This window comes from Macadamia integrifolia, chromosome 7 (genome assembly GCF_013358625.1).
Source record: "Macadamia integrifolia cultivar HAES 741 chromosome 7, SCU_Mint_v3, whole genome shotgun sequence".
Lineage (NCBI taxonomy): Eukaryota > Viridiplantae > Streptophyta > Magnoliopsida > Proteales > Proteaceae > Macadamia > Macadamia integrifolia.
In genome coordinates this window covers 7318222-7345925 of record NC_056563.1, presented here as the reverse complement: position 1 = coordinate 7345925, position 27704 = coordinate 7318222, and the positions used below count along the sequence as shown (strand labels likewise).

General features: G+C 39.9%; 1 protein-coding gene across 1 annotated transcript in view; it reads left to right on the top strand.

The window, feature by feature from the left end:
* Positions 1–27704, top strand: part of LOC122084048 (translation factor GUF1 homolog, chloroplastic) — a 77570-nt gene that overhangs the window by 38151 nt on the left and 11715 nt on the right. The window contains exons 13-18 of the mRNA XM_042652051.1: positions 1104–1184; positions 1297–1383; positions 7380–7445; positions 7574–7708; positions 7819–7892; positions 17506–17593. Of these exons, the coding sequence (XP_042507985.1) occupies positions 1104–1184; positions 1297–1383; positions 7380–7445; positions 7574–7708; positions 7819–7892; positions 17506–17593 (531 nt within the window). The remainder of the gene's footprint in view (positions 1–1103; positions 1185–1296; positions 1384–7379; positions 7446–7573; positions 7709–7818; positions 7893–17505; positions 17594–27704) is intronic.

The following is a 27704-nucleotide window of genomic DNA, read 5'->3' as shown; positions in this document are numbered from 1 at the left end:
TGTTAGTTCTAAGCTTGTTATTCTCGCCTCCCACCCTGTAGTGGATTCCCCAAGAAACATGCTCATTGTTGTTTCCAAGGGTCTGCCCATGTCCATTTTGACCCCCCTTTTTTATTGCTACGGCTGTGTAGCTCCCGCTTTGCTCCCCTCTCTCTCCCCTCTCCCCTTCTCCTTGTGTATTCTTCTTCTCTTTGCTTCTGATTTAATATTTATTCTTCCAAAAAGAAAGGTCCTACCAAGAGGTTATTGAGATCATCATATTGAGGAAAGTATGGTGGGCCATGAGAGTTGAGGTCTTCTATGGTATTTCCACTGATTAGTTCATGAGGCACTTGGACTTCATTATCTCCTTTTCTGTGGTTGGTGATATAATCCATCATGAATTGTAAAATTATGATGTCCCGTCTGACTATTGAATTGCAGTCTCCATTTTGAGTGTATGAATAACATTGCCGAGTATGAAGCCTGTATAGCCGGCCTCAAGCTTGCCAGTGACATGTCCATTAAGTAGTGCCTCAATGTGAGGGAGATTCCAAGCTAGTCATAAGTCATACTAATGGAAACTGAAAAACAAGAGAAGAAAAATTGATCGGTTGATCCCATATTAAGAAATGCTCGAGGTTTTTCTTTGTTATATATCCCATGTCCCAAGAGACAAAAATCGCTTCAGGGACGCTCTGGCTACTCTTGCGTCCAGCGAATCCTCTTTAAAACGAAGAGGTGGCTTCAGAAATGTGGAGACAGGTAGTGCATGGCTGTCATCGGCTCGTGCTATAAGGTGTGAATTTAAGTCCTGCAACGAGCTGGGCAGACAGAGGTGGCATTGCAGTGCAGTCTGGTTTTTATCTCCCTTTCTGCCAACTGTGTCAACCTGCTGTTCAAAATATTCAACACATGGAACTTTTTCTTCAAATTCTTTGGTGCACGCTATCCTACAAGTAATTTTTGCTTTATCTGTGTAACAGTAGATATGTTTGTTAGCATATTATTTTTGCTTATGTGTCTTAAATATAATAATTTGACATGCTGGTAGTAGGATACATAGAGCATGCTTGGTTAGAAACTAATAATTTAAAATCTATTCTCTTGGTTCACTTTTTTAGTTTGAGCCTGAGACTTCAAGTGCCATGGGTTTTGGTTTCCGATGTGGATTCTTGGGACTTCTCCATATGGAAATTGTTCAGGTGTGAATTCAAACTGAATTTTCTCCTCATTTTTTATATTGTTATATTTGTAAGGATATATGTCATTGTTGGCAATCTGAATGGCTTTCTTGCTGGTGAACTTTCATTTCAGGAAAGGCTTGAGCGAGAGTACAACTTGTCACTAATAACTACTGCTCCAAGTGTTGTTTACAGAGTGAATTGTATAAATGGTGATACTGTAATTTCTGCTCGATCCTTTACCTATTTGCTGCTGCTGTGGAATTTTCATTTCTCGGAATTTTGTTGCCTATTTCATGCAATATGTTTTTTGCATCCGCGATTTTCTATGGGATCTTGAAATATTAACTGCATTTGGTGATACTATTGTGATTAATTTTATTTCTTTTGCCTTGCTTCATTCGTTTACTTGATTAGATACGTTCTTGTTTCCTAATAGAGATGGATATCACATATTGCTTTAAATTCATTCTTTAATTCTGTTACAGTGATAACTTGTTATCTTCTTTTTTTTTTTTCACTCTGACTTTGTGATAGAATCTGGGTTGCACAAGGAACGGAAATAGAATGAGAAGGAAGGCCTGCAACTAAGCACAAAAAAGCGAATGGGAACTCATAACTGCCAGGGGCCGGGGAGGGTGGATAACATATGATAGAACTTTTGGGATTCCAAATGTGTAGAATACCAGAATATCAGACTAGAAAACTGGAGAGAAACACAGGCTGTAGGCTGCTGTATTAGTGTATTTCATACTGAGAAGAAACAAATACAAAAACCAGGAACTATTCTGTTTGTAAAATGCTTTAAAAAAAAAAATTCTGAGCCAGATTTACTACCCCTCCAAACACTTACTAATCAGGGCATGCCATTTTAAATAAAGGAAAAAAAATGACTTTGGTGAATAATATAATCATTACCAGAGGAAGAAGGAAAAATACAAATACAAGATCCCCGAGGGGAAGAAAGAGAAAAAAGAAAAAATACACAAAAGGCAAACCCTTAAGGGATAATGGTTTGGAGACAAGAGAGAGGGAGACCGATTAAGTTAGGATAAGGCTGAGTTTGTTGTTGTAGTGATAGAGACCGCAGGAGACGATAGAAATAGTAGAAAGCTTTCCTTTGATGTCAAAGGAAATGGAATCCCAAATATTTTGAAGCGGACGAGAGTTGGACGTCCATTTCCTAAAGGTTTTGCTCCATCCAAATCTGGTGGATGGAGGCATTGAAGGCAAGTTTTCCCACCACATCGCAACTAGAGGAGCCTCCAAAGGTCATATCAATCCAAATCCACTCTCATTGAAAGGGGAGAATCGATGGCGCCTTGGCCAGCATTTATCCAGGACCCTATCTAGATAGAAGAGGAGAAGGGGAAAGCAAAGAAGAGATGGTCAGTGTCCTCCACTCCGTTCCAACATAAGGTACAAGTATGGGAGATAGGAATCTGGCTGTGGATAAGGGAAGACTGAGTTGGAAGGCAATCTGATAGGGTCTTCCAAGCAGTGAAGTTGTGTCGAGGAACTGTCATAACCTGCGTATTGGATATAAATAAGTACATAACCTGCAGACTTCTATCTAAACTGACTTACATCCATCAATTCTGACAGGGATGGGACTAATGCAGTGCTAATCATGAATCAGTGAGATTCAGTGGGAGATCAGCTTGCGACAGGGTCGCAAGGAAAATGACAAACCAGATTTGGAGAAATTTAAAAACAGTGTAATAACATCCTGCTTTGTCTCCTTAGGATTGGACGAGACTTGGTCTCCTCCCTTATCCACTCTCCCTCTCTTCGATTTATAATCCTCTCCCCCCCCCAATCGTCTACTCACAGAGATTTTGGGGACAGAGTCATATGGTCCCCCTCGTCTTCGGGCATTTTCAGCCCCTTCTCTGCTTGGAATTTCATTCGCTCCCATTCCCCCTGTTCTTTGGCAGGAAATCGTCTGGTTCAATGTTCACATCCCCCATCACAACTTCACTGCCTTAGGGCCCTTTCAAATTCCCTCCCAACCCAATCCTTCTTCCTTCACTACCGCCACATTATAGTGCCTTTTTCTTGCTGTCTTTGTTGGAATGGTATTGAAGACTCAAACCTTTTCTTCAGCTGCCCTTTCTCCTCCTCTGTTTGGAAAAGAGTCCTTTTTTGCTGCCAACCTTGTAGGAGAAGCCCTCTGCCCCTCTTAAGGGAATGAATTTGGATGGATATGAGTTTTTCTAGTCCTCCTATTTGTGACATTACTGGGAAGCTTGCTGTTTGGGCAACAATCAACCATATTTAGATGGAGCATAATTTTCGTAGATGGACTTCCACCTCCCGCTCTTTTGATAAGATTTGGAATGCCATCTACTTTGATGTCAGCTCTAAACTCCATATGCTTCCCCTCCACCTTGTTAGAGGTACCCTAAGCAGCAAGCTCATTGTTGTTTCCTGCGGTTTTCCCCCTCCTCATTCCTCCCCCCCCTTAGGGGCATGTTTCCCCTTACAATTTTTTTTTTTTTTTTTGCCCTTGGGCATGTATGCTCCTTTATTTCTTTCTCTTGGGAATGACTTTATTATTCACCAAAAAAGAAAAAATCCCTGCTTCTAAAAGGTTCCAAAAGAATCCAGCAGAGCACATAATTGAAGACAGATTAGCAAACATCTACTTCCCATATATTTTTTTCCTTACCCTTTTATTCTTATGAATGAATAGAAAATTCTAAAATCCTTGGGTTTAATGCATCGACACAAACGCACAAGAATAATTATCCTGATGGTCCCTTCCTCTTTTCTATCTTGGTAAATTCCTTCTATTAGTTATTGCAATGGTAGCATGTAAAATTGCTCCTTGTTTTGCCTTCCTCATGTCTGACTGTTCCTAAGTGGGTATCTCTTCTCTATTGTACTAGAAGCTTAGACATGCTTTTGACATCCTGATCTGGCATCTTCTTTGTGCATAACTTATATTGAACCCATGTAGCCAATGCGTGGCTTCATTAGGATAATTCTTGATTATTTTCACCAAAAGAAGTTAAAAAGAAGCTAAGGAACAAGTGAAACATTTCAAACCAAGTTGTGACTTGTGACACTGACAAGTCTATTGGTTTTTGGAGGTATATCAGTATTATCAAAGAAAAGGGAAATAATATATGGTTGCCCTTAGATCTAATAAAGCTCATAGCCCGAATGATTTTAGTATGTGATTCGTCTCCTCAACAGGGATATCATCAAAGACGATTTAATTAAAGTTGTCAAGATTTCCTTCAACCCAAGTCAGATCAAAGGGATTAGTTATAACTTCCTCTATCTCATCCCTAAGAGGGTGTTGTTGCTATGAAAGACTTCAGACCGATCTCCTTATGCAATATGTACAAGTTCATTGCCAAGCTTCTTGCCAACTAGAAATCTCACTCCCCTTCTGCCCTCATGAAGATAGATATCTACACGGCTTTTGATTCTTTGAGGTGGGACTTCATTGCTTCGGTTATGTGCAATGTGGGCTTCCCTCCTGTGTTTGTCAACTGGATCTGCCACTGTATCTCCGTCCCCTGGCTTCTCTATTTTGGTTAATGATAGTCCCGCAGAGTATTTCTTTTTCTTAGTGGGGATTTGTTAAATCTGCACTACTATATCCTTATATCAACCCGAGTAAATCCCTTATCTTTTTGTCTGGGGTTTCTAAGTCAGTTAAGGCTTCTTTACTTGAGAAGACCGGGTTCTCTCTTGGCCATCTCCCTGTCAATTATTTGGTGTTGCCATTGATTCTAGCTAGGCTGTCTACTCATCATTGCATTCCCATGCTTGACTCATCAAGAAACGGATCTAGTTATGGAAAGGCGAGCTCCTTTCTTATGCGAGCCGATTGGATCTTCTTACATTTATTGGTCAGGCATTTATGGGTTACTTATTTCCACTATCACAAGCTTAGAATCTCTTTTCATTGCATTCCTATAGAAATATTTTGAATGCTTCAGATTTCTCCAGCCCTTAAGTTGGGCTACCGTTTGTCTCTCAAAAAGCGAGGGTGGGCTTGGTGTGAGCGTATCAAAGAAGTCAACTCCGCTGGTATTATCAAGCTGATTTGGATGTTGGTTTATAAAAGGAAGAATATCTGGGTCTATTGGGTGTACTTGGGCCTCCTCCATTTAGATTCCATTTGGACTATATCCACCTCATCTGATGCTTCTTGTGTTTGGGGTAAGATCTTGTCTCTTAGGCCAACTGTTATTGGGGCTATCTCTTCTCAGATTTTTTTTTTTGGATGAATAAATTAAATTCATTACCAAGCAGTAGAAGAATATATAAGGGAGGGGGGGGGGAGAAGGAAAACACAAAGGAAAGAGCCCACAAGAACAAACTCGACAACTAAGGGCAAATGACAAGCCCATCAACAGTGAAATGATACATCAAAGGAGGGGGGAGATAACAAAGGTAGGGAGACTGTGGACACAACAGTGCGCCTGTTCCTTAGGGTGTCATGGACCATACAGTGGCGAAGGCAGCAAAGTTTGGATGTAATATCAAAGTAGATGGCTTTTCAAATCTTGTCAAAGGATCTAGAATTGGAAGTCCATCTACAGAGATTGCGCTCTTTCCAAATATGGTTGGTAGTAGCACAAAAGACGAGCTTTCTAACGATATCACAAATGGTGGGACCACCAAATGTCATGTAAGCCCTGATCCATTCTCTGCTTAAAGGGAGGATTCTTCTACGAGAAGGCCAGCAGGAACTAAGGACTCTTTTCTAGACAGTAGAGGGGAAGGGATAGGAGAAAAAGAGATGATCAACACCTTTAGTGGCATTCCAACAAAGATAGCAAGAATGGGGGACCCAAATGTGGCGATGGATGAGGAAGCACTGCGTAGGGCGGTAGTTAGAGAGAGCTCGCCAGCAGTCAAGCTATGGCGAGGGATGTGGTCTTTAAACCAAATGATGCTGCAGTAAGGGATAAGAGGATCCTTTATACGAATGAAATCTCAAGTAGAGGCAGAAGAGAACAGTCCCAAGGGGGAGGGGTTCCAGATTGTTGATGGTCACTTCATGAGAATGAAATATTCTCATATTGTTGATGGTTCTTCAAGCTCTCCTTGGCTTGATCGTTGGCATCTCATCTTATGTGTGTTCTTATTTATTCAGTTAGTGCCAAATCCATTTATAGTTCTGGGCTCTCCACGCATTCGTTGGTTGCAGACATCATGGCTTATGGTACTTGGACCCCTCCGGTTCCTTATTCCCCTCAGCTCTCTGATTTGTGGAATTCTTTGCCCTCTCCGGTTCTCAGTAGAGAAGAGGTGCTCCATCCTCTGGACCCCCGCCTCTTTCGGTCTCTTCAGGTCCAAAGTGGCTTGGGATTTCTTTAGGACTTGGGGTTCTTCTTCTCCTTTGCACAAGCTTGTTTGGTTCACCCATCATATCCCCTGTCAAAGTTTCACTACCTAGCGCACACTCTCTAATTACCTCCCTATGTAGTCCTTGTCCATCGTCGGATTCTTGTCTCCCCCTTGTGCTGCCATTGTGGGAACAAGCCGGAAGACATTGGTAATCTTTTTTTTTGTGTGCCCTGTATCCTCCTCTATTTGGAAAGGGGTGCTTGCAAAATGTTGGCCCAAAAGCAAGAGGATCCTCCCTTTCTAGAGGGAATGGTCTGAATGGATATGTCATTTGTTGGGCCTTCTATTTGTGACACTATGGGCAAGCTCGCTTTCTGTGCCATTGTCAACAAGATTTGGATGGAGCGTGACCACAGGAAATGGACCTCCAACTCTTGCTCTATTCACCAGATTTGGGATTCCATTTCCTTTGATGTCAAAGCCAAGATTTCTAGTGTCGCTTCTACATTGATTGTCTCCCCAAGGAACAATCAATTTGTCGTGTCCTAGGGCCTCCCCCCCCCCCCCCCCCCCCCCTCTATGCTTCGGTCCTACCTTTCCATGAGGGTTGAACCCTGGTCTTTTCCTCTTCCCCCCTCTCTTTTATGGGCTTTTGCATGTATTTTCTTCTTCTTCTTTGGTATTGAATTATTTATTCACCCAAAACAATATATGGTTGCTTTTGAAGATTGAATTTCATATCTTATCAGTGTTTCTTTTGAGTTCTCTAGTTACATACACTGCAGTTATGCATACCATGAGCTCATGACCCACCATGAGAGTTGTTATTTTACTCCAATAGTTGGATATACCATGGGCCAATAAATATGCCAATCTTATCAATGATTGTATCGCATGGTTCAGATTGAGTGCTCAAATCCGTCTTTACTTCCTGAAAACAAGAAGTCAATTGAGGAGCCATTTGTTAAGGTATTTCTTGTATTTGAACTATATTTCTTCCTCTTTTTTTATGGAATTTTCTGTGTACTATATTAAAATTTTTATCCTGAAACTTGGCTGTCCAAAAATGTTTAATGGCTCTGGGTTGACTTTTGTAGATTGAAATGCTCACACCGAAAGATTATATTGGTCCCCTTATGGAGCTGGCCCAAGACCGAAGAGGTGAGTTCAAAGAAATGAAATATATCACTGAGAATAGAGCATCAATCACCTATGAATTACCGCTGGCAGAGGTACGGTTTTGTTACTAATTACATTCCTATATTCCATTCTACATTGTTGGTTTTCTCCTATTATTGCATCATCGTTCAACACTCACTATACATCTTAATTCATATTACAGATGGTTGGGGATTTTTTTGATCAACTGAAGTCCAGAAGCAAGGGTTATGCAAGCATGGAGTACTCTTTCATTGGGTAGGTGCAGTAAGTTTTGAAAATAAAGGAACTGATCTCCTGATGCAAATGAAGGAAAGTGGATTGTCATTGGATGGGTCTATTCATTTGCTTTTTCATGGAATACTACATCTGTGATGTTGAGAGATTTGACATTCATCCATTTAAGAGATACAAATGGGTTCTAAGGCACTCCTTTGGTTTTTTTTTCTGAAGAATTGCATACAAAAAATTTGTTTAACCTTGTTGCTCCTTATCCGATGAATGGTGTTTTAATCACCATAATTTTTTCTTTTTCTTTCACGATCACATGAAGTTGCTATAAATGTTTGTTGGAATGGTGAGAGGTGAAGCAAGTGGAGCTTTTAAGTATTTATATGTGTCTGCTTTTTAACCTTAGGAATGCATCCCATCTGTGATCTTTGATATATGTTCTGGTTTCCAACAAGTACAAAGATTGTAGGAATTTAAGGAACTTACTTTTACATTTTAGGGTATACTTATTTATAGCTATCCAATCCCTACAGTATAGTTAAACAAGTGAAAACTATCAAATATTTTCTGTGGATTGTCATGACTTTCTATGTTTAAGAGATGGCTTGCTGTGATTAAACCAATATTTTACTGGAAAATAGCATATTACTTTTGCCTTCAATAGTTGAGAAACGAGGAAAGTTCTTGTAGTTAGCTGCTTTACTTGTTCTGTTGTGGTGCTTTTGGGAGGAGTGGAAAGCTGGGATCTGTCATGTTTTTTTTTTTTTTTTTTGGGTGAATAATAAATTCATTACCAAAAAGAAAGAAACAAAACGGAATATACATGCCCAAGGGCAAAAAAGAAAATACACTAAAGACTAGAGAGGCAACATCCCCCTAAGGGGGCGGGCGGGAGAGAAGACGGAGGAAGGCCCCAGGACACGATAATGAGCCTATTCCTTGGGGTATCTCTAATTGGCTTAAGGTGGTGCAAATGCAGTTGGGTGCAACATCAAAGTAGATGGCATTCCGAATCTTGTCAAAGAACGAGACTTGTAGCTCCATCTACGGAGATTGCTCTGCATCCAAATGTGGTTGATTGTTGCACAAAAGCCAAGCTTCCCAGTAGTATCACAAAAAGTGGACCCATCAAATGTCATATCCATCCAGATCCATTCCGTAGAGAGGGGCAGAGGGCTTCTCCTGCCAGGCCAACAACAAGAACGGACTTTTCTCCAGACCGAGGAAGACAAAGGGCAAGAGAAGAAGTGATTAGAGTCCTTATAACCATTCCAACAAAGACAACAAGAAGGCACGAAGATGTGATGATAGCGGAGGAAGGAGAGAGTCGATAGGAAATTGGAGAGAGCTCTCTAGGTGGTGAAGCTGTGGCATAGAATGTAACATTTAAACCAAACAATTTGTGTCAGAGGACAGGGGGGCTGTGAGAGCGGATAAAGTTCCATGGCAAGGAAGAGGTGAAGGAGCTTGATTGAGAGGGTGACTAGAGGATTTTATCACTTCTGCTAGGAGAGGGGAAAGGTAGGGGGAAAGAGCTCCAAAAGGTAGATAGAGGAGGAGAAGGAGGGGACCAAGAACCATTGGAAATGATGGAAGCAACTAATGAGGATCTAGGCAGCCCAGAAGAATAGACAATTCTAGCATTGACAATGAGGACTCCTGAAGGGTGCCAATTGTCAAGCCAAAGGGAGGTGGAGAGCTCATCAGAGATGGAGGACTGAATGGCTCTAAGGGCAGTAGGCCTAAGGATAAGTATTTGACGCCAAACCCAGGAAGAGTCAGCACGCATAGGAGCAGTCCAGAGAGACTCATTACGAAGGAGAGGAGAGTAAACCCTAGAGACCCAAATGCTTTTGCTTTTGGAGACAATTTTCCAAATGAACTTTAGTGTGCCAGCTGAGTTGACATCAAGAAATCTTCTCAATTCGAGACCTCCTTCCTTCTTTGGACAGCAAATGGAAGACCAACTAATGGGGTGGAGGAATCGAGTCGAGTCAGTCCCTTTCCAGAGAAAGGAACACATAAGATATTCCGCCTTCTTGATGGTGGAATGAGGGAGCTTGGAAACACCAGACCAGAAGATTAGCATGATTGGAGGACAGATCTGAAAAGCTCAAGACGTCCCGCATAGGAGAGGAGGTTGCCTTTCTAGATTTGGAGTCTTTCATGATTCTTATTCACCTCTACTGGAGACAACTATCCAGAAAACTACAGTATTAGGTTGCAACTCAATAGACAGGATTGCAAACTACAACTTATAACCAGAATGAGAGAAAATTAATCACTCAAGATCAAAATATCAGATTACTTTCAAATCCTGGTTGAATGAAGGTCTGATGGAGAAGAAGAACAACAACTCAGCCTTGTCCCAACTACATGAGGTCGGCTACATGGACCCTTACCCTCCAATCAGCTTTATTCGAGGAAATACTTGATACAAGGCCTAAGCTATGCATGTCTTTCCTCACCACATCTCCTAGAGTCATTTTACGAGGACTCTTTTAGCTCATTCAATTGGAATCAAATCACGTATTGGAGCATCTAAAGGCCTCCGTTGAACATGGCCATGCCACCTCAAATGACTTTCTCATAACTTATCATGTATCGGAGATACTCCCAAATCAGCTCTAAATTGATCATTCCTTACTAGTTTTGCCACAAATCCATCTCAAAATCCTCATCTCAACTACACTTAGTTTATTTAGATAATTTTTCTTAACCAAGATTCCATGTTTCGGTTTGGAGCCTGGTTTCGACTAGGCTCGAAACCGAAATGTTTTGGCCGAAAACAAAATTTCATTCAGAATCTGTACATTTTCTGCAAGTTTCGATGGTTGGTTTCGAGGGCTAAATGGCCAAACATAGTGGAACCCTTAAATTTGAAAAAATATTTTGGTCGTTTTTCTTTGGATTGTAGGTTGGTAGTTTACGCTGTATACATTCTTTAATATGGCCTATTCCACACAATGTTTAGTACCATAACACATAATTCATGTAAAACAACTTAAATATGCATTATGAATGAATAGACGCCAAATTATAAACCATATCATAAAATAATAGATTATGAATAGTTTGTTACAAAGAGTCAAATATAGCTGAGTCAACAATACAAGAAAAAAGTCACTCCATGCCCACCCTAGAGTCCTAGACTCCTTGTACCAAAACCAAGGTTTTAAAACTCGATCTCGCCAGCCATCTCGCTATCCCAAAAAAAGGAGATATGGCGAGATCTCGCCGAAACCTTGTATTTTTCGGGCGGTCAACTCGCTGGTAGATCTCGGTGGGCATATGGCCTTTGTAGGCCCTGAAACTATGTATTTACCCTATTTTAGCCATTCTAAACACAATGGAAATATCAGATTTGCAAAAAACAAACTCAAAATGGTACTTTGACAATGTACCCTATGTAAGTATGCGGTGAGTCTTTGAACACTTCATCTAGTATGATATATTCATCAATCCACCTTCCACAATCACCATTACTTAATCATTAGCATATATAAAAGCCATAATTTCTAATTCCTATTGCTGATTGATGAATCATATACATTCAAGTAACTAACAAGTAACAATGTAACATAACAAATACCAACTAACAACTAATAACATAGGAAGTAAACATAAAGCCATAAAGTACATAACATCTCCATCCTAAAACCAAGACTCCTAGGACTGAAATGAGTGACGGGCCATATCATCATAGCCTCCATGTTGTTGCTGCTGATGTCGAATTATGTTTTGCTCTGATTGAATCACAAAGGCTGGCCATGTCATAGTTTGACGGAAGTAATACTCAAATTCAGCCACAACAACCCTATAAATATCATCACCAACAAATTGGAGGTACCCAATCTTAAATATTTTTGCTTCAATGCAACTAAGAATGAAGATTTCCAAGAAGGAACAAATGTTCCAAAGATTTTGTCTTTTCTCTAAAAAATAGGTCACAGAGCCAAAACCAGGCGAAACCAGCGAGATATCTTGCCCCTTGGGGTCAAAACCATGTTTATATAGTCTGGCCCAAACCAGAATTTGGACCGAAATGGACCAAAACTGGTCGAGTCGAAATTTTGACCGAGATCTTTGCGAGAATTCATGGTTTAAAGTATCTTCGATGCGATACAATACCCCACCGATACGTATCTTAACTTTAGCCGACCGATACGGTGACCCATATCGATACTTTAATCCTTGATCTTCAACATATCTTAGCGTATCTCCGATACGAGACGATATCCTCTGATATGTATCTTAATTTAGCTGACCGATACAGCAACCAATACCGATACTTTAATCCTTGGCGCAAGATCTCGAAATCTCACTCGAGATTTGGTCATTTTTTGACTTTGCTTGTTACACCAACTTGCCTTTTCGAAATAACGAGATCTCAGCGAGATCTCGCCGAGTTCTTAAACCATGACCAAAACAAGTTCCGGTTCAAATCAAAACCACTAGAATATTGTTGCTGCCGAACAAAGTTATCCTCCGGTTGTATCACAAAAGCTGGCCATGTCATAGTTTGGCGGAAGAAACACTGTAATTCCTCCATACTAGCCCAATAGTTGGAACCATGGTTCAAAATCTCGTCGAGATCTTGATAATCTCAGGGTTTTTTTTTTTTGGTTGAGACGAGATGTCCTATGAAATACAAAAAGGACATCATCTCGATCGATATTCGGTATCTCGGCCAAAATTTCGGTATCGTTTCGGCGAGATACCGAAAATTGACACCAACTAGGGCCTATAAATACAACATCTCGTTTGGGGAGTTGAAATCTCGACTCCAACTCGTCTGTCTCAGTGATTTCGGTTCCTCGCATTTGAACACAAAATCAGTTTATTGCCCACTAATTAGCCACATTATCACATCTATTGCCTTAAAGATCACTCCAAGTTGAAGATCTACACATTTCAAGCTTTGGAAAGGTAACCACTTTCCCCAAAACCATTTTTTTTAAATAATAACATATTTTACATGTTGGATAGGACTTGATTTTTTATATGTTAGACGTTAGAGGTCGATCTATGACCTCACAAAGTTGAATTTTTTTTTGGTTCATAAATTTATATATTTTTTTATTTTCTGGTTTAAAAATGCATTTTCCATCAACATAAATTGTGTCTTTTTATGGTTAATATAACTTTGATGAACTCAATGATATATATGGTACTCACCATCGGCTGGGAGTTAGGGAGTTGCATAGTATATTACTGTAGTACTCTAAATATTAGTTAATTAATGTTGAGGTATGTTTTGATCATGGCTTAGATGCATTATTTAATTGTTTTACTATCATATTGTATCTTGTTCTAGCAATGTAGCAGGTAAAATCTCCAGAACAGTTCAATGGTTGCTGCCAAATAAGGTTGCAACTCTAAAACACTGCCATGTTCTAATATTTTTGCAAATTTAAGTTCTAAGCATGTTTATTAACCTTAAAACAAGTTACCTACCAAGTTTCAAGTCACAATATGGCCGTTTGACTGTCGAAAAAATCAACCTAGTAAAAAAAAAAATCCACCAACTTGCCGAGATTTCACCAAAACGAGACGAGATTTCGAACCTTGGTTGGAACCATCAATGGCATGTATGGCTGGGGGACCAGGAACTAGAAGATGTTGTCCAAAAATTTGACCTAGTGTGTGATGACCATCATACTCGGAGGGTAATGACGATGATGAGCTAAATTGCCCAAACCAATCATACTTAGTACAATACTGATTTGGCCAATAAAGCACCAAAACTAAGAGAAATGAATGAAATTTCGACTAAACTTAAGCCAAAGTAACGTTTCAGTCAAAATTTCAAAGACATAAAACTATGATCGAAATTTTGTTGAAACCTCGAAATTTCGGTTGAAACTTAATCATTTCTCAGTATCGCATTGGGTTTTGTTTCGACCCTTTCAAAAACGAAATATATTGGAAGATTATGCAAAATTTCACTGAAACCTTGTACCATGTTCTTAATTGACCAACATTCTGCACCATACATCATAGCTGGTCATATGATTGGTCCTATATAATTTTCTTTTAAGTTTTAAAATAATGTCAATCACACAACACTTTGGATGCACCTCTCCACATCATCCATCTTAATTTAATTTTATGTGAAACATCATCCTCTATATCACCTTTTTTATTTAAGATTGAACCTAAATGCCTAAAATAAGCACTTTGCGGAATCTTCCTCTCATCAATATTCACCACCTCATTATCCATTCTTTATAACTCCTTGCAGGTCATTTCGGCCCACCTGATGTCATTATTTAACATGAATGAGAATTCTCCCCAAGGTATCCGAGTCCTCATGGAGTTTTGGCAATTGCTTACACTCATTAACAGGGTAAATCCTACGTGGACTATGCTGGGTGACTGAGAACTTCCTGGTCGCCATTTAGATCATTTGGGAGGAGAGGAACAACAGGGTGTTTAGGGGCTAGGAGATTGAGGTCTCTTTAAGAGGTCGTATTGAGGATGGCTAGATGGACCGTGCTTATAGTTGTCAAGGCGTGTAGGTGACCCAAGGCGTTGGAGGGGTTCCTCGGCGCACACTTAGGCGTGCAATATATGATTATATGCATAGTTGTCAAGGCATCGCCCCTTGGTCGCCTTGCATTTGGACCCCCTTCAACGCCTTGGGTTGCCTAGATTTTGTGGCAACTATGGTCATATGTAATATAGCAATGATTATTTTTGCATAATTATGTGCTTATTTGCAACATAGAAGCTATGTCAATGCAACATGATATAATCAAGGTTCAAGATCTCGTTTCGTTTCAGTGGTGAAATACCGAAATTTCACCAAGTTGGTTTTTTTTTGGGTTTCAAATGGCTGTTTCAGTGGTCAAACAGCCATATTATGGTCTGAAACTAGGTGGGAACCTTGTCTTAAGGTAAATAACATATTTAAAACCTTTGCAAAAAAATGACACAATGTTGTTATAGAGTTGCACCCTTATTTGGTAGTGACTGCCAAATTGTTCTGTATACATTATGTAGTATTGCCTATTCTACACATTGTGTTACTAATATGAGATAAGAATATTTATACTTTTTTCAAAATAATAATAATAATAATAATAATCTTGGGAGAAGGTGGTTGAAAGGAGGCGAAACCCTGTGAAATGAGATTGAAATTTCATCCCCATCTTGCGAGATAGGTAATTTAGTAGTACTTGGAATGTATCATTTTGCTGAAATGACACAAGTAGCATTGAAAATGCCGAAATATTGCTTGTCTTCTGTTTTGCCTCTCATCGTCTTAATTGCCCAACACTCTACTCCTGATGTGCCCCTTCAGTCAGACTAGAGGAGGGGACGAAGTGGTGAAACTTAGGAAACGAGAGCTACCTCAGAGTGAGTTTTAAATATCTGGGGTCTATCTTTAACAAAGAGGGGGATATAGATGATGATGTTGCCCACTGAATAAAAGTGGGATGGATGAAATGGAGAGGTACGTCAGGTGTACTATGTGACAAAAGAATGCCTATTAAACTTAAGGGAAAGTTCTACAAGATAGTGGTACGACCAGCTATGACATATGGAGCGGAGTGTTGGGCAGTTAAGAAGAGTGATTTGACCAAAATGAGTGTAGCGGAGATGAGAATGCTAAGAGGAATGTGTGGCAAGACCAGGAGAGATAGAGTAAGGAATGATGTCTAAGAAATGAGTTGGGGGTTGCACCAATCCAGGACAAGCTTTGTGAGAACCGATTAAGATGGTATGGCCATGTGCAATGGAGATCTGTAGAGGCTCCACTAAGGAAGATTGAGCAGATTCATTTGGAGGGAGCCAAAAGAGGGAGGGGTAGGCCTAAAATGACTATTAATGAATTGGTGAGAAAAGACATGCATATGGTGGGGCTTGATTTTAGTATGACCATGGATAGAGTTTTGTGGAGGACTAGGATCCAGGTAGCAGACTCTGTGTAAGGAATGTTCTTGTGATGCATCTTGGATTTCTACCTTATTTGCTTCTCTTAGTCCCTTTTCACTTATTTTCCCTTATTTCATTACTTTTTTATTCTTGTTTTCATATTGGATCCATGTAGCCGACCCTATTTAGTTGGGATAAGGTTATGTTTGGTGTTGTTGTTGTTGTTCGTTTCGGTTAAAAGGAAACATATGCGAAATTGGTGATGTTCTTGAACCATGGATATAATTATGCTAGTAATGACCTAATATGAGAAAACCAGCATAATAAACATGATATTAGATATAATATAAACATAAGTCAATGTGCACTCATGATGTCAACAAGGTGCGTTTTTGCCTTGGACCTAAGAAAGAGCATGGATGCCTAGCGAGTCCTTGACAACTATGGCCATGCTACATTAGAGATTTTAATGCATCCCTATGGATGCCTTTATGAGGCATTGAGTCCTTATTGTCTCCTTTACTATACAGCGATCAAGTTTGACACGCTTGGAGCTCTTCACCTCCTAACACCAAACTTAAATGCAGATGGTAACTCTATTGCAAATGACAGTCTAGTGCTATTGGATTTCTCATTTGCTATTGGTGAAGCTGATTGGCAATAGGCTATTGTTCAGGGTTTGATTTACCTTTAGCGAATGCGTGGATTCCTTTGATACTAGGAGGTGATTCATCGCGAGGTATTTTGGTAATGTAAGATCGAATCACAAGTTATCCAATCCGAGGTAGGATCTTTAGTACATTCAATAACAATCAGATTTTTCAAGGACATATAAGATTAATAATACAGAAAATAGATAATGAAGGGAAGAATGGGGGTAGGGGAATGGATATCTCAGCCTGGGTCTCTCATCCTGAGCTATCTCAGTTGATGATCATCCTTCTTAGAGAATAAGTTGCATACAAAAAAAATAAATTTTTATTCAATCAAATTCGTGTACAATGTTGTAACCTCTTACAAACTTATATAGAAGACTTAAAACAACCTCAAACACTAAAAAGGAAAGGCCTAACCCAATCCTTAACTAATTGGGAAACCCAAACTGACTAAGAAACTGAAATGACAAAGAAAATAGACTCAAAACAGGACTTAAACTAAACTAATGAATTAAATCTCGTTTTCCTATTTTCTACATATTTGAGGCCCATTTAAGTGGCCTATTACAAAGAAAACCCATGGGATAAAAAAACCAAACCCAACCCAAGGCTTATTTCTAATAAAATAAGCCCATTACATGACTTATCTACATCATTTGGTGGCTTCAAGATCAGGTTTGTGGCCCTCACTGTTATATGTAGTTTTGTACCTTGCGCTCTTGTGGCTCATTGGCTGTTTTCATTCCCTTGGAGGATAAGATCAGCCAACTCCATTGCTGATGATTTAGCTAGGGGTTGAGGTGGCAGGGAGTCTTTGTACACGGGTATTTATCCATTGATGTAGTCTCTCATATAGGTATGGCTGTTGGCCTATTGTTGTTGCTGTATTCTTCTTCTTGTAATTCATCTATCATTATTCTCAATAAAAATTTCTGTTTAGTTATCAAAAAAGCAAGGGAAAACGGGAAATTTTTTTTGCCTTCAGTAAGAGGTGGGCATATTAACGGTTGCCGTTTTATTTTCTACTGAGGACACCTGTGTTGGTAATGAATAATTCTTGCTTAATTTGTGATTAATCTCATGATACCATTGCTTGGAGCCAGGTATCGAGAAAATGAATTGATAAAGCTTGACATTCAGATTAATGGTGACCGCGTAGAACCTCTGGCTACCATTGTCCACAAGGATAAGGTGATCTCGATCTTTCAGCAGTATGTCTCTGAGTTTTATTTTTCCCCTTCAAACTGTGACAGCCACCATTCTGCCTGTTATTCGGCCTTGACATGACAAGCAATTATGTAATATATATATATATATATATTTCATAATTAGGAAATGAATGTAAATTTAAATCTCATTAAATGGCTGTTTTCCAAGTTGTCTGGTTATGTGGTCCCAATAAGCCATCCTTCTCGTGCCCTCCATCAATCTTCTCCCTTGTGTGAAGATCCTGGAAGACATAATAAAAAGAGAGCAATTTAGAGACTTGGTAATTGACTCACATATAAAAGATTCCAGGGTAGTTGAGGTACATGAAGAACAAAATACAATGACAATGATGAAAGTGGGATAAACAACACAATGAGTGGAAACCTAAGTAGAAAATCCCATAGTTAAGGTGATTAGGCGACCTAGCGTTGGAGGTGCACCTAGGTGACAAAGCACCGGCCTAGGCATTGTCTAGGGCCTTAAGCGTGCAATATATGATATAACAGAGAGAAAGTTCTAGAGAATTACAAATACCATTAAACCCCTTAGGGTCCGTTTGGCAACTGACACTTTCCCTATAACCCATTTTTACAACATTCCCGTTTAAGTTGGTGCATAGATATCACATATGCCCAACTTGTAGATAATATGATGAAACATCTTAGTACTAAGACCATTGGTTAATACATCAACCAATTGTTCACTACTAGGAACAAAAGGCACAATGATAAGACCCATATACAACTTCTCTTTGTTGAAGTGTCGATCAATCTCCACATGCTTGGTTCGATCATGTTGGACGGGGTTGTGAGCAATGCTAATGGTAGATTTGCTGTCATAAGAGAGCTTCATAGGAAGGGTGGTCGGGACAGCCAAATCAGTGAGAAGACTATGAAGCCATAGGAGCTCACAAATGTCATGTGCCATAGCATGGTACTCTGGTTCGCCATTTGAATAGACAACCACCGCTTGCTTCTTGCTTCGCCATGTAACAATGTTATCACTAACAAAGGTGCAATAACTAGTAGACCTACGGTGATCAGGGGAACTTGCCCAATCAGCATTTGTGAAGGCCTCCACCCTAAGGTGATCATAAGGAGAAAAAAGGATGCCACATCCTGAGGCAGATTTTAGGTACCGGAGAATACGTAGCACAACTTCCATGTGAATCCAGCAGGGATCATGCATGTATTGACTAACCAGGCTAAACAACAAATGCTATGTCAGGGCGTGTATGAGAATGATCAAGTGCCCCACTAATCTCTAATATCTCCCTGTATCCATAGGATCACCTTCCTTGCTACTTAGGTGACCATTAGATTCACTAGGAGTGTCTGCCGACTTACACCCCAACATGCCTGTCTAAATAATAATATCAAGCACATACTTTAGTTGAGACAAGTAGATCCCACGAGAAGACCTGGCAACTTTAATGCCAAAAAAAGTAACGAAGCTGTCCTAGATCCTTGATCTTGAATTGCTCACTCAAGTATCTCTTGAGGAGTAGTTATGAACCCTGTAGACCATCCCTATGGGGGTGGTGAAGGGAGGGCCCCAATTGGTAGAAAAAAACCCACAACCCCTTGGGGTTATCCTACACTTGGAAGAAGAGTAGAAAAAGGAATAAATATATTGATAGTTTGATTCTTTGTCGCCGTACTAAATAGGAGAGACAATAAAATATATTTCTTCGTCTTTACAAAAGATAAAAAAAAAAGGAGAGATTTCTGCCAGATCATCACTAGTAACAACAATAACAACAATATCATCTACATAGACTATTAGGATAGCAATCTCCCCCCCAGATCTCTTAATGAACAGAGTGTGGTAGGCATTACTCTAAGAGTAGCCTGTAGCAACCATAACCTTATGGAAACGCCCGAACCAAGCATGAGGCGATTGCTTCACCCTATACAATGCAAGCTTCAGCTTACATACCTTCCTTGGGTTTTGGAGCAAGTGAACTCAAGAGGAATGTCTATATGCACTTCCTCCTCAAGTTTCCTATGAGGAAGGCATTATTCACATCTAGTTACTGGAGTTTATGTTGGCAGCACAAGTTAAGATAACACGAATTGTGTTCTAGCAACTGGAGCAAAAGTCTCCTGGTAGTCAATCTCATAGTCTGAGTGAAGCCCTTGGCAACAAGTTTGGCCTTATACCGCTCCACTGTACAATCAACCTTCTATTTTACTATGAAGACCACTTTCACCAAACTGTCTTCTTTTGGTGAGGGAAGACACACTAGATTCCGTGTGTCATTCTTCTTCAATAGTCTGAATCTCTTCAACCATAATTACCTTCCATTGTGAGTCTGAACTTGCTTGACTATAGTAGGGAATGGCCACAGAGGAAAGATAAGACACAAAACCATAGTAGGAAGGAGAGAGTTAGTCATAAGAAACAATTTTAGCAATAGGATGTAGAGTATAAAACCTAGTGCCTTTATGACCAGCGTTAGGAAACCCAAGGGATGGAACAACAGCAGGAGAATTACTTGGGTCCAAGGGGAAAAAGATCAGGCTTGAGAGGAGACAACTACCATGGTAGGGTTGATGCTAGATGTGTAGTGGTCTGGGTCTGCTGTCTGTGACCATAAACACGTATCTCTGGTCGAGGCGAAGTAAGAGTGTCTCTCTCCCCTTGTAAGGGGAGTTCAAGAGGCGGCACATCTTCCATAATGGAAGGAGACTCCCCCTAAAGAGGTGTTGCAGTGTAGTATGACGTAGATTCGTGAAAGACAACATTCATCGTCACAAACCAACGCCCAGTGGGAGGATGAAAACACTGATAGCCTTTTTTAGTAGGAGCATACCTCAGAAAAATGTACCAGGGACCACGAGGACCAAGCTTTCCATGAGGATGATCATCGCGAGCATAGTAAACACTAACGAATTAACTTAGGAGGAACAGGAAAAGCAAGGAAACCTTGGGGAAGATCCATAGGGGAGTGGAAGGAATGGACTCAGGAAGGCATTCAGTTGATAAGAAAGGCAGCAGTGATAATCGCATCACTCCAGTACTGGGGAGGAACATACATCTCAAACATAAGAGAGCATGCTACCTCACAAAGGTGGTGATTCTTCCACTCAGCAACCACATTCTGAGCCTGAGTATCCATACAACTAGTCTGATGGATCATCCCATGATCGAAAAGGTAAGCCTGAAAGGACCCTTCGAAGTATTTACGGCTATTATTGCTTCGAAGGATCTTAATGGTAGCACCGAACTGAGTCTGAACCATGCGGTGAAACTGTTGAAAGCAATAGGTCTTGCCCTTGATTCGTATCATATAAACCCAAGTGGTTCGAGAATGACAATCAATAAAAGAGACAAATCACCGATAACCATTGACTGACACATAACGGGATGGACCCAACTATTAGAATGTATCAATGAAACAGGAGTCGCACTTTTATTTCCAGAAACAGAATAAGTGATCCAAGTTTGTTTAGCCAAAACACATACCTCACAAAAAAATTGACACGAATTATAATTTTTAAACAAAGGAAACACCCTAGCTAAAGTTCCCAAAGTGGGATATCCCAACTGACAATGCCACTACAGTAACTCAGAGATGGGAGGTGACGTAGAAGATGTCTGACCAGAGACCAATGCCGAGTTATCATCAAGCAGATACAGACCACTACGTACCCTACTAGAGCCAATTGCTGCCCCTGTCACCAAATCCTGAAAAACACAATGAGACGAGAAAAATGTGACTTTGCAATTAAGACTGGAAGTAAGACTACTAATGGACAAAAGGTTAGTAGGAAAAGAAGGAACATGCAATACAATAGAAAAGGATAAAGAAGGGGTACAACTAAAAGAGCCCTTTCCTAGAATAGTGGAATAAGTCCCATTAGCCAATTTGACCTTACCATTACCAAGATGAGTATGTTTAGTGAGAAAAGAGGCAAGCGACCTGTCATATGATCAAAAGCCCCAGAGTCTATAATAATATGGCCACAAAAGGAGATACTTGACCCAGAAGGGGTGGAATGAGTAGAGCTCGCAGTGGCTGGTGCAAGGGATTCTAAATATGTCAAAAGGTGCTGGAGGGCAGTAAGCTCATCAGATGATAGTGAGGCTGCTGAGGTGCTAGGAGCAGAGTCAGATTCAGGGCTCTTAGTATGGTTGCCCTGTCCAGGAGTACCGGCACGACCCTTTCCTCGCCCTTTGCCAGATGTATCAGTAGGACGGCCATGAAGTTTCCAGCAATGCTCCTTGGTGTGTCACTCCTTCCCACAATAATCACACTTCACTGGAGTCTTGGTAGAGCAGCCAGCAGACTATGTGGTTTCACTAAGGGACTGAGTTCCAGAGACAAGTGGAGATCCCTTAGTAGGAGTGGTAGTAGGCTGTGGAAGCGTAGTGGTACGTCGACTGTCCTCAAGTTGGATCACAGCATAGGCTAGATCCAAGGTAGGAAAGGGATCACAACTCAAAACCTAGGACCGTAGTTGATCAAACTCCACATTTAAACCTGCCAGAAAGTCATAACGTGGATTTTTTCCTCTCGCTTCTAAAAACTAATGAAATCTGCAAGGGTGGAAGGAGTATACTCCTCATAGAAGTCCAGCTCCGTCCACAGTGTCCGCGACTCATCGTAGTACTGTGATAGAGTGGGACCTTTCTACCTCAGATCACGAACCTTTTGGCTAAGCTCAAAGACTTGAGCATCATTCCCCGCCTAGGAATAGATATCCTGGACATACTTCTAGATATTGCAGCGGAGTCAAGGAGGAGATATCCACGTGAAAGCTGTGGCAACAAGGAGTTGACAAGGCAGGCCATAACCAGAGAGTTGGCACACTCCCACTGTCAATCTCAGGACAGGTGGTCGGATGCTTCGAGGTTCCAGTGGGGTACTTGTTATAACCATGGGACTTGATGGAGATGTAGACCTAGCATGACCACATAAGGTAGTTTGTGCCATCAAGCTTGATAGCACAAGGAGGAAGGGTGGGAAGAGTCGTGGTGTCTCCGCCAGTAGAAGCAGACAAGCGGAGCTGGTAGACATGGTTGCTGCTCAAGGGGGCCGTGCAAATAGAAGAGGCACTAACTGGAGATAGAGAAAACATAAAAAACCAGAAAAATGCTAGAAATCCAAAAATCGATAAAGGGAAAAACCCCTGAGAGATCGATTCTGGGGATAGCTCTAGAACAAAGACCTCAAACGGAAAAGTTGTTGGTAATACCACTACAAGGATAAGGAGCACAAATCGCAACAAACATCAAGACAGTCGGAGCATCGAGCAGTGAAAAAGCATCCTGGCAATGGAAAAAACGATTTCAAGGGGAAAAATCTTGAGAAAACGATGAAAAAAAGGGTCTGGGTCTCTCAGATCATTATATAAGAGAGTTTGAGAACCCAGGGGAAGGATGGATGGAGGCTAGAAACCCTTTTGGTGGTTTAAGAAGCTTCCAACACGAGAGAGAGAGAGAGAGAGAGAGAGAGAGAGAGAGGCAGAAGAAGAGAGATGGAAGGAGGCACTGGGAGAGAGAGAAGAGAGAAAGTGATGGAGAAGAGGGAGAGCTCTTAGGGTTCAGATCCTACGACTTTGATACCATGTTGGATGGGGTAATGACTTTTGTCAAATATGACACCAATCTTCTTTATTTATAATAACGGAGAGAAAATTCTAGGGAATTAAAAAGACCATTAACACCTTAGGGTCTGTTTTTCCCTAAAACCCATTATTACAACAACAATAATAATTTTATATAAGGTAGAGGGTTTCATACGGCACTGGAGTGCAGTTTTGCACCAACAGGAGGGGAGTATGACGAATCGTCTAATAGGGGGTGCATTTGTTGAGGAGGGACATTGTGGGGTTCATAGTTGGGATGTGAGAGGGCATGCACAGGCGTCTTGTGCTTCCTTTTCCCGTTATATTATGTTTATATGCAACATAGCAGTCGTATCAATGTAAAGCAATAAGCATAAATCAACTTACACTCGTGAAGTGTTGAGAAGGCTTGCTATTGCCTTGGACCCAAGAAAGAGCCTTAACGCCTAGGCATCACGACGCCTTGACAGAGAGGGAGGATCCATCAGCAAGATAACAGTGGATGGGTGACTAGTTTTATGGAAAGAAGAAAACACATTAGACTTACCGGTCATATGATTAGATGCACCAGATTCAATAACCCAATTAGTAGGAAAGGAGGCAAGAATTGCAGTAGTACTTGTGTGGGTTAGTGTGGCAAATGGATGAAGAAGGGGAAGCCTCAAGATGCTAAAGACATTTAAGTATTTGGCTATAGTCATCTCGAGATACAAAGTCTGATGGACCAGCTCTAGATGTAGAGGCAGAGTTGGTGTCACTAGACGACACCACGTCAGAACACCCATCAGCCACTGGTGAATTGGCCAGCTGCTGTCCCACTCCGGTTTACCCTACTTTGCCCAACACTTATCAATTGTGTGATTGAGCTTAGCACAATGAGAACATTGTTGTAAAGGCTGATTATGTTGTTGTCTCCGTCAACCACTAGTACCATGTCCTTTCCCTCTCCCTCAACCTCAACCTCAACCTAAACCTCGACTAAGAAAACCTGAGCTACGTCCACGACTACTTCTACAGTTCTACCAGTAACAAATGCAGAGTTTTCTTTGGTCGAAGAAGAGGATTCAGATCTGGCAAGGGAAGGAGAGACAATCCGCTGAATGTGAAAGAAAGCCTTATTCATTGAAGGCACCTTTTCTCCTGCAAGCAACTGACTTTTCACTGGTTGAAACTCAAGATCCAAACCAAAGAGAAAATTGGCAACTTGAAACTCTGCATGCTGATATTTTAACATGTCAAGATCAACAAAGTGAAGTTAATAGACATTTAGCTTTTCCCACATGCCCTTTAGGGCACTATAATATTCTCCTACTGATTTAATACTCTGCTTGAAAGAAAAAAATCTTTTTCATACAAGTCCAAGCATGTGACAGGTTCTTATCTTGTGACAAACTCTTCCTCAAGTCTTCCCAAGCTCCTTTAGTAGTAATTTGGAACATAATGTTGCCAGCCACTGATGGTTCCATGCTATTCCATAGGCATACAAGTCATATTTTTTAAGGCGGTAAGGCGACGGAGGCGTTTGAGGGCCTTTCGGAGCGCCTTAGCAATAAGGCGGGCATAAAGCGTCGCCTTATTGACTAAAGCGTTCTTGTGTAATTTTTTTTATAAAACCAATCTATTTGGCTCAAATCCTAGTTGAATCCTATTACTCATATGCTAAATAAATATTAAAGGTTTATATTCATACCAATGTAAGATATTCATCAAGAAAACAAATCAATAAAGTGAATAAACTAAGTTCATCTTCATCAATTATCAATCATTAATATTCAATCATCAATATTCAATCATCAATCATCAATAGTCAATCATAAATCATCAATCATCAATCATCAATATTCAATCATTAATCATCAATCATCAATATTCAATCATCAATCATCATAACATATTAACATATAATATAAATACATAATTATGAAACAAAATTATAAATATAAAGAAAAGAAGACATAAAATATACAAGTATTTATTATACTTACCTCTATGATGCCATAATGAGTGCCTAAGCCCTAAGGTCATCCACTATATTTCTACTCCTGTCAAAGAAGTAATTAAGAACTTAGAATTAAAACACATCGAAAGTAAAAATCGAGATGCCAAATTAAATGGATGAGAAGTGACTAACCTGGGGATTCTTAATCATTCTAAAAAACTTTAAACTTCAATGAAGAAAAAACATAAAATAAACTAAAATGCTAAAAATTTAGTAAACAATGAAAGTCAAATACTTAAAAGTTCAAGGACTCAAAAAACTTTAAAGTTTAAAGACTCAAAATACGTCAAAGTTCTAAGACTCAAAGACTTTCAATCCAAATCAGTAATTAAATTAAAATCTTCTTCTTCATCTGCATTCTGTTGCTGGCTTGCATCATTTGGAGCTATGCCATAATCATCCTCAATGTTTTCATCATCACGAATATCCTCTTCACTCATCTCATCCACTTCTTCATCTGACGAATCCTCAAGCTCAACCCTCCTACCACGCCGGGTATAGCAAAGATTGGTTCCACTGGTAGATGCTGGAGCCCTCCTTGGTCTATTGTGGCCTTGATATGATGAAGATGCTCCAAGTGCTCTATCAACATCTCTCAAAGTGAGATCATTCTCAGGATGAACTAATTCATCCTCTGATTCACCAATCATCCACTCACTACTCCAATTAAGCTCATTGAGCAACAATGGATTGTAGTTTCTACATTGTTCTTTTCTTTCTTGAAACCTTGCTTGAAGTCGGCGATTATATTGAATGTAGACAAGATCATTTAACCGCTGATGCTCTAACCTATTCCTCTTCTTGGTGTGAACCTGAAAAACATTAATAATATGAGGTTATCTACTTATCTTCAATAAAACCATATTAAGTGAAGTACTTGTATTTTCACCCCCACTGCTACCACCAATTGTTTCCATAGATGAGTGGATTCAACTTGTCTCTTTGTCTAAGGCTGTAATGTGAAAAGGTAATCAGAATAAGAAAAAGGTAATAAAAGGGAATATTACTACTATAAGGGAATATTAGCCTATTAGGTAATAAGGTAATAGAAGCAAATGCCTCCATTAAAGAGATATGGGAAAATCAAAATAAGAAAAATAAAAATAAAAAAATACTCCAGGCAAAATATTAGTAGTGCTTAGATTAACGCAATCTATACAAATTGGAGTCAAATGTGGAGTCAAAACTTGTGCTGCTCATTCATAAGCTCAAATTCAGATAGCCTTTCTGTGAGATTTTCTTTACATAACTAAGTTTTTTCTTCTAATTTCTCCAAAATTATTTTAATAAATACATTAAGCCCTAATGTTATTAAAAAAAAAAAAAAAACCTTGCACTTATCAACCAGCCAACAGTCACCGTAGGAAAAAAAAAAACTAATCATACGAAGAAGGAAGAAGCAGGGAGAAGAAAGAAGAAAAGAAGAAGGAAGAAACAGGGAGAAGAAAGAAGAAAAGAGAAACAAAAAATCGCACAAATCAGAAATTTAAAATACAAACTAAAACATACCTGGAGAAGAATCGAAGGAGAAGGAGAAGCCGGAGGTTGCCGAAGGCTGTCGAAGGAGAAAGAGAAGCCGCCGGAGAAGAATCGAAGGAGACAGTTGCCGCGGAGATCGCCAGAGATCGCCAAAAATTAAAAATACAAACTAAAACATACCTGGAGAGAGATGAAAGCACTTCGTCAGAGATCGCCAGAGGTCGCCAGAAGTCGCCAGAGATCGCCGGATGTCGCCAAAGGTTGGAGGAGGAGGAGAAGTCGCCGGAGAAAGGATCGTCGGACGTTGGGGCCTTGAGGGTTTGCGTTTTGGAGGTAAAGTAGCAGACTGAGAGAATGAGAGGCACGATTTTTACTGATTTTGGTTTTTTTTTTTATTTAATTTTTTTTATTTCTTATATGGTTTTTTATCCAATGCATCACATGTGCATCAGACCTTGTACACCTCCCAATGAGAATATGTAATTTGGAATCTTCATCAAGCAATTTTAAAATTTATTTAAAAAAAAAATTTGATCCAATGCATCACATGTGCATCAGACCTTATACACCTCCCAATTAGAATATGTAATTTGGAATCTTCATCAAGCAATTTTAAAAAGTCATAAGATCTGATAAGACAATATTCAATCACGAATATATATCTTGAGACACTAGTGATGCTTCAAATCAAGAGAGAAAAATCAAGTCGAACAACAACACATACAACAAGCCATTTAGTCACGAATATGCAAAATCAAGCACAATCACACATCAGAGAAGGTGGTCAAGCTAAATGAGAAAGATGCATGCAGTATAACCTAGTGTCGACTAGATATGCTAAGAACACAAACAAATTTGTATCAAAGCAATCAAGAATAAAGCAGACAAGCAAGGTAAGGTGATAAGATGCAGTATAGCCCAAATATCAAGCAGATATGAAGAAAACCTGCTACATTAAACTAAGTCCTAATAAAAGACAGTTGGTGTACACAAGTAAATAAACAATTATTAGAGGGGGTATAAGGAAAATCCCTTACTACTA